The sequence below is a fragment of the Chlorocebus sabaeus genome, chromosome 16, assembly GCF_047675955.1.
Source record: "Chlorocebus sabaeus isolate Y175 chromosome 16, mChlSab1.0.hap1, whole genome shotgun sequence".
Taxonomy (NCBI): Eukaryota; Metazoa; Chordata; class Mammalia; order Primates; family Cercopithecidae; genus Chlorocebus; species Chlorocebus sabaeus.
Window position 1 is genome coordinate 6,845,675 of NC_132919.1, and position 7,592 is coordinate 6,853,266.

Here is a 7,592-nt window from a genome sequence, read left to right on the forward strand (position 1 = left end):
AGGCTAAAGGTTTCAGCCGCCCAGACCGAATGGATCCTGCGCCCGGGTCTGAGCGCACCCCCGGCCGGGTGGAGACGAGGGGCGAGGCGAGGCCAGTGCTCGGCTGCCCCCTCGTGGAAGGAGCCGCACATTGCAGAGCCTTGCCTACTTGCCGCGCTGGACCCCGGCGTCCCGCCAGCCTTCAAGCGTAGCCGACGGGCGGGTGCCCGAGGCCCTCATGAGCTGGGATTGGGGGAAAGCGAGCGGGCTTTAGGCGGGAGTCCGTCTCTCTGGATCCATACAAGGACTCAGAAGAGAGTCGGGAGCGAGAGAGGCCGGACGCCTGGGTCTCCCGAGCGTCTCTCGCCCCTCCACCCCCACCTCGGGGCTTTCCCCACCTCCTCGAGGGGAAGCAGCTGGCGGAGCCGTCCGGTCGCAGGACAATGGAAGGAAACCGACTAGAAATCATATCCGCCCTCTCCCTACCCCGCCCGGCCAGAGCCCCCCTTTTTGTAGGCCCGGGTACGGGAGCCTGTCATTCACACCACACCCTCCCCCGTCTGAGACCCCACGGGAGCCCACTGTCGTCTGCCCAAACATGCTGTCTCATTGGGCTCCCCCTTTTCTCCCTTAACACAGTACAAGAAGGGGAGAGGGGGTGCCATATGCACTTTGTCCTGAAGCAAAGGTTGGCTCCTGGCAAACCCTCCCAAAAGCCAAAACACCAATTTTCACGGGCCCAGGCCTTCCGACGACTCGGAGTCCCGTATTTCCAACCTCGACATCCCTAACCTCCTCCCCAATTCCAATATCCCCGTCCTCGTGTCCACTTGCAGTGACCCAAGACCCCCTACGTTACGACCACCCCTTGTTTCTGAGGTCCCGCCCTCGAGACGGAGACCCCGCCCTGGGCTCGCCATCTGGAGAGCAAGGGAGGAAGGAAGGATACAGACCCAGGCGTTCACCCCACCTCCACCCCCGCCCCCGACATCCCGGCCAGATAAAGGAGCCGAGGCCAAGAGGGGAGAGAGACCCCGCCCCCCTTAAGAAGAGAAGACGGGCCCCTGCAGGACGGGGGTAAGAACAAGAGACTGAGGGAGCCAGACTCCTGGGTCCCCCAAGAGGGTTGGAGCTCGTGTGGAGCTTGCCATCAGCAAGCCTGAGTCCCAGAAATTGGGCTAAGCTAGGGATCTGGGGACTAGATAGGAGTCGCAGAATTCCGTAGTTCGGGGAAGAGAGCCTCGGCTGGGGTTTGGAGGTGTGTGGACGGCAGGCCGTCAGATCTCTAGGCAGGGTCGGACACCTGAGACACAGGCGGGCAGAAGGGAGTGGCGGCGCTGGAGGGGCACTGGGAGTCGAACCCAGGGCGATGGGCGCGGGATTCCCCACGCTCGCCAACGACGCAGCGGTGTGGAACCTTAAGCTGGCTCCAAGCGCTGTGGGATCTGGAAGAGGCAAGGGAGCGAGGGTGTCGTAGAGAGTATAATGAACAAGAAGAATTAGGAGGGAGGCTGCGTGTGCCGGGGCTAGGGGCTGGAGGCCCTGGCTCTAGCTGCACCACGGAAGGAAAAGGCAAACAGAAGAGGGAAGGCGTCTTAGAACTGCCTGGATCCAAAGCACTTTCCACGGCCTCTACAGGCCTGCGTCGCTATGGGTTCCCCCGCCGCCCCGGAGGGAGCGCTGGGCTACGTCCGCGAGTTCACTCGCCACTCCTCCGACGTGCTGGGCAACCTCAACGAGCTGCGCCTGCGCGGGATCCTCACTGACGTCACGCTGCTGGTTGGCGGGCAACCCCTCAGGGCACACAAGGCAGTTCTCATAGCCTGCAGGTTCGAGGGGTGGGGCGGGGAGGAGGCGGGGCCAAATGGGAAAGGGGTGGGACCACAGGGCCTTTGAAAGGGAATCCGAAGCCAAGTCTTTCAGAAGCAGGAGGCGGAGCGTCCGAGAATTGGGGGCGGGGTGATAGTGAGGAGGCGGGACTTTTCAGGGGGCGGGGCTTCCTAAAGCGGCGCTTGTCTCCCTTGGTTCCCCAGCCCCTAAGGGACCTATCTGCTCTCTCTCCAGTGGCTTCTTTTACTCAATTTTCCGGGGCCGTGCGGGAGTCGGGGTGGACGTGCTCTCTCTGCCCGGGGGTCCCGAAGCGAGAGGCTTCGCCCCTCTACTGGACTTCATGTACACTTCCCGCCTGCGCCTCTCTCCGGCCACTGCACCTGCAGTCCTTGCGGCCGCCACCTATTTGCAGATGGAGCACGTGGTCCAAGCATGCCACCGCTTCATCCAGGCCAGGTGAGGGACCCCGGCTCAACGTTCTCTGTGGGTGAGGTGTTAAGGGCAAAGGCAGAGATTAGGCAATGGCACTAACGTTCATCACACTTTCCCCAGCTATGAACCTCTGGGCATCTCCCTGCGGCCCCTGGAAGCAGAACCCCCAACACCCCCAACGGCCCCTCCACCAGGCAGTCCCAGGCGCTCCGAAGGACACCCAGACCCACCTACTGAATCTCGAAGCTGCAGTCAAGGCCCCCCCAGTCCAGCCAGCCCCGACCCCAAGGCCTGCAACTGGAAAAAGTACAAGTACATCGTGCTAAACTCTCAGGCCTCCCAAGCAGGGAGCCTAGTCGGGGAGAGGAGTTCTGGTCAACCTTGCCCCCAAGCCAGACTCCCCAGTGGAGATGAGGCCTCCAGCAGCAGCAGCAGTAGTGAAGAAGGACCCATTCCTGGTCCCCAGAGCAGGTACAGAGTCTAGAACCTCAAGAATTTGTCAGAGCTGGCCTCAGCTAGAAGACAGAATCATTGCGCCTTCGTGGTCAGGAGGAAGGGAAATAGGGGGTGCGTTCCAGAGACACTAGCTTACCTTAAGGAGCTGGCCAGAGACCAGGTTTATTCAGCAGGGAGGCACTTGGGCAGTACGATGGATGTGGCTCATTGGTCAACAATATTGGCTCACCTCCAGAGGGCAGGCCTTTGGCTCCAAATTTCCCAGGAGAGAACCCCGATCCCCCATCCATACAATCTCTTTTAACCCTTTCCCCTGGGCCTTGCCATCTGCCTAGGCTCTCTCCAACTGCTGCCACTGTGCAGTTCAAATGTGGGGCTCCGGCCAGTACCCCCCACCTCCTCACATCCCAGGCTCAAGACACCTCTGGATCACCCTCTGAGCGGGCTCGTCCACTACCAGGTAAGAGACCCTCTTTCCTGGCTTTTCTCCCATGACTGCTCCAGGCAAGTTTGTGCCAAAAAAGCCTCCCAGAAAGGCCTATTCCAATGGTTCCTAAACTTTATTACAAATTAGAATCACCTAGGAAGCTTTTCAACTCCCACCGCCCAGGTCACACTCCATAGACTGAAATATCTGGACCTGGGAACGAGTCATCAGTATTTTTCTAAAGCTCTCCAAGTGCTTCCAATGAGCAGCAAAGTTTGAGAATTTCTGGCTTATCCTCTTTCGGAGCTGAATTATCAGCCCAAAGCCCAAAACCACTCTGGCAGGCTGTCATTCCGAGTGGTGCCGGTGAGGAGGAGATTTTAGCCAGGCACCGTGGCTCATGCCTGTAATGCCAGCACTTTGGGAGGCCAATGCAGGAAGATCACTTGAACCCAGGAGCACAAGGCCAGCCTGGGCAACATAGTCAGACCTGGTCTCTACAAAAAATAAAAATAAAAATTAGCCAGGCATGGTGGTGTGTACCTGTAGTCCCAGCTACTCAGGAGGCTAAAGTGGAAGGATCGCTTGAACCCGGGAGGTGGAGACTGCAGTGAGCTGATATCACACCACTGCACTCCAACATAGGCAACACAGCGAGACCCTATCTCAAAAAACAAAAAAAAAAACAAAAACAAAAGAAAAAAAGGAGGAGAAACTGAAACCTCCTCCCACTAGCAGGGGCCTCCACCTACCACTGCTTTTTTTTTTTTTTTTTTTTTTTTTTTTTTTGAGATGGAGTCTCACTCTATCGCCAGGTTGGAGTGCAGTGCCGTGATCTTGGCTAACTGCAACCTCCATGACCCAGGTTCAAGGGATTCTCCTGCCTCAGCTTCCCGAGTAGCTGGGACTACAGGCGTGTGCCACCACCATACCCGGCTAATTTTTGTATTTTTAGTAGAGACAGGTTTCACCATGTTGGCCAGGATGGTCTCCATCTCTTGACCTTGTGATCCGACCACTATGGACTCCCAAAGTGGTGGGATTACAGGCGTGAGCCTCCGCGCCTGGCCACCACCACTACTATTGAAGAGGAGATTAGCTGAGTACTCAAGTCAGACGGATGTGGAGTCAGATCTGGCTCATCTTACTATCTCCTTACTTGGCCTTGAGCAAGGCGAACCAGCCCCAGAAGTCTTAACAATAAATTGGGAAAAAGAAAACCTGCTACTGCGTGGTTTGAGGATTCAGTAGTACCTAGATAGCCCTCATTAGTAACTATGGTTGCCGTTACCCACTCCCCTTCCCAGGAAGTGAATTTTTCAGCTGCCAGAACTGTGAGGCTGTGGCTGGGTGCTCATCGGGGCTGGACCCCTTGGTTCCTGGGGATGAAGACAAGCCCTATAAGTGTCAGCTGTGCCGGTCTTCATTCCGCTACAAGGGCAACCTGGCCAGTCACCGCACAGTGCACACAGGTAGGGGAGGAGAGGACCCTGGCCGTCCAGCCCACAGCTGTCCTAGGGCAGAGTCCCTGACCACCCATCTTCCCTGCCTCCAGGGGAAAAGCCTTACCACTGCTCAATCTGCGGAGCCCGTTTTAACCGGCCAGCAAACCTGAAAACGCACAGCCGCATCCATTCAGGAGAGAAGCCCTATAAGTGTGAGACGTGCGGCTCACGCTTTGTACAGGTACGGAGCCAGCCTCCAAGTGGCTTCCAAGGCAAACCTGCCAGAGGTGGGGTGGGCCAATAGGGAGGGATCTGTCCCTCTCAGAGACAGGACTTGAAGTCTCCTCCCTCCCAGGTGGCACATCTGCGGGCGCACGTGCTGATCCACACAGGGGAGAAGCCCTATCCTTGCCCTACCTGCGGAACCCGCTTCCGCCACCTGCAGACCCTCAAGAGCCACGTTCGCATCCACACCGGAGAGAAGCCTTACCACGTGGGTACCCAACCTGGCCTGCCCAGTGCCTTAAAATTACCTCTGCTTTGCCGAGGGGTGGGCTCTGAGAGGTGCAGGCCTGGCTGTCCCTGGATCTCTTAGAAATGAGTGGTGGCCGGAAGAGTCCAAGCAAATAAGGGGTGGAGGCTGGCAGTAGGGATGGGCGGGTATAGAAGTGATGCCTCTGGGCTGAGTGCTGTTTTCTCAGAGAGGAGCTACAAGTGGGAAAACCTTTGCTAAATAAGGCAGGGTATATCCCGTCAGCCACCCCTGAGGATTTGGGAGGATGTGAGAGTCAAAGAGCTGATCTTCCGCTGGACAGTTCCCTCTTGGGCGAGCTGGACAGGCCCCCCCTCGGCCCCGGCTCAACACCTAAAAGGTGATTGTGGATGAGGCAGGACCTGACCCAGCTGTCCTCCCACAGTGCGACCCCTGTGGCCTGCATTTCCGGCACAAGAGTCAACTGCGGCTGCATCTGCGCCAGAAACACGGAGCTGCTACCAACACCAAAGTGCACTACCACATTCTGGGGGGGCCCTAGCTGAGCGCAGGCCCAGACCCCACTTGCTTCCTGTGGGTGGGAAAGCTGCAGGCCCAGGCCTTGCTTCCCTATCAGGCTTGGGCATAGGGGTGTGCAAGGCCTCTTTGGTATCAGAAATTGCCACCATCTTAATTTCTCGCTGGGGAGAGCAGGGGGTGGCAGATCCCGGCTAGATCTGCCTCTGTTTTGCTGGTCAAAACCTCTTCCCCACAAGCCAGATTGTTTCTGAGGAGAGAGCTAGCTAGGGGCTGGGAAAGGGGAGAGATTGGAGTCCTGGTCTCCCCAAGGGAATAGCCCTCCACCTGTGGCCCCCATTGCATTCAGTTTATCTGTAAATATAATTTATTGAGGCCTTTGGGTGGCACCAGGGCCTTCATTCAATTGCATTTCCCACTCCCCTCTTCCACAAGTGTGATTGAAAGTGACCAGAAACACAGAAGGTGAGATCACAGCTCTGCTGGCAGAGATTACTAGCCTGGGCTCTCTCCTTTGGCTTGGGTATTTTATATTAATTCTGTCATAACTTTTATCCTTAGACTTGTTCTTGTTTGCTTGTTTGTTTAAAATGGAAAAAGGGGTTCTCTGTGTCCTGCCCCTGTAATTCTAGGTCTGGAACCTTTATTTGTTCTAGGGCAGCTCTGGGAACATGCGGGATTGTGGAACTGGGTCCGAAACCCTCTCTGGTATTCTGGATGTTGTAGGTTCTCTAGCAGTCTAGCAATGGATACAGACTTTCTCTGTTCTTCAAGGGTGATAGGAACCATTATATTGAGCCCAAAATGGAGGTAATGATAAATGCCTCCTGGGGGCTGTGGGTGCAGGGGATTCTGTATCTAGATTCTGTATCACTCCAAGTGGAGGCAGGCAGCTTCTTCTGCAAGATGGTCCAGAATCTAACATGACCCATTAATCTGGTCACTTGGATTTGGCTCTACTGTATTCATCTATAATGGCAGAGACCCACCAGGGCTCAAGTTGAGTCCGTCGTCCTCCCACGGGGGCCTGTTCTTAGCACTGAGTTCATCGCTCCATGGGGGAGAGATCAGACATTCCTTATCAGAGATGATGTGACTTTTTCTGACTCTGCCCAGTCTCTGTGAATGTTATGACCTAGGGAAGAATCATGAAAGTCTTTGGCTTGATTCAATGGTAAAGAGTGTTAACCCATCCTTTACTACAGAGGCATCTGGGCTTGAATGTTACTTGGGGTTCTCTCTATTGAGTTGAGCCCTTCTTTAATAGGTTTTGGATATCTTCTGGCAAGTGTCCAGATGCCAGAACCTTCTTTGCCTCTAGAAGTGATGGTGCTTGGTAACCTTACCTTATAAAAGCTGGGTCTGTGACCTGGTCTTCCCATCACTGCATTCCTGTCTGGAACCAGTGAATGCGTTAGAACCTTCCACAGGAAAAGAAAAGGGGCTGAGTTCTATTCTGGGTTTGCTGTAGTTTGGTTGGGATTATTGCTGGCATTAAAGATTGGCTAGCTGATAGGCCAAAGGCCTGTTCTAGTTGACCAAGTTTCAAGTAGGATTAAGAGGTTGGTTGAGGGGTGCAGTTTCTGGTGTAGGCCGGGTAGGTAGAAAGGAATGGGGTTGCCTCTTGGCTGGGTGGAGGCTCTGAAATGTTAGATGTCCTGAAGCCTTGATTTGTAGTTCTACCCCTTGTTGCCCTGGGGCCTATTTGATTATGGGACAAGGGTAGAAAGTAAGAAGCACTTTTGAATTTATGGGGTAGAACTTCAAGGATAAGTCAGTTCTAGTGGCTGTCGCCTGGGGACTAGTGAGAAAGCTACTCTTGTCCTTCTTCCCTCTTTCTCCCCATGGCCCCATTACAGAATTAAAGAAGAAAGAAGGGAAGGTGGAGGAGTCTGTAAGAAGGAACCATGATTTATATTTAGCAGATTGGATGGGCAGGTGGAGAATGCCTGGGGATAGAAATGTTAGATCTTGCAAGATGAGATCCTTGGAATAAAGAAGCCTCTCTGTGCTG

General features: G+C 55.1%; 1 protein-coding gene across 2 annotated transcripts; it reads left to right on the forward strand.

The window, feature by feature from the left end:
- The first annotated feature begins 860 nt into the window (after positions 1–860).
- Positions 861–7,592, forward strand: BCL6B (BCL6B transcription repressor). Of its 2 annotated transcripts, none has more exons than XM_037987374.2 (9): positions 861–1,056; positions 1,618–1,808; positions 2,044–2,265; positions 2,362–2,547; positions 3,033–3,157; positions 4,432–4,596; positions 4,680–4,810; positions 4,925–5,062; positions 5,487–7,377. In XM_037987374.2, exons 2-9 carry the CDS (start codon positions 1,630–1,632, stop codon positions 5,601–5,603), a joined length of 1,263 nt encoding a protein of 420 aa, XP_037843302.1. In that variant the 5' UTR covers positions 861–1,056; positions 1,618–1,629; the 3' UTR covers positions 5,604–7,377. The 2 variants fall into 2 exon arrangements, with proteins under 2 accessions (XP_037843302.1, XP_008008262.1); XM_008010071.3 differs by having other exon boundaries at positions 866–1,056; positions 2,362–2,712; positions 5,487–7,592.

Bases quoted from the DNA above. Each gene is read 5' to 3' on its own strand.
- BCL6B (XM_008010071.3), top strand. From the start codon at position 1,630: ATGGGTTCCCCCGCCGCCCCGGAGGGAGCGCTGGGCTACGTCCGCGAG. The intron at 1,809-2,043 runs GTTCGAGGGGTG...CTCTCTCTCCAG, and splicing joins GCAGTTCTCATAGCCTGCAG to TGGCTTCTTTTACTCAATTT. The intron at 5,063-5,486 runs GTGGGTACCCAA...GTCCTCCCACAG, and splicing joins CCGGAGAGAAGCCTTACCAC to TGCGACCCCTGTGGCCTGCA.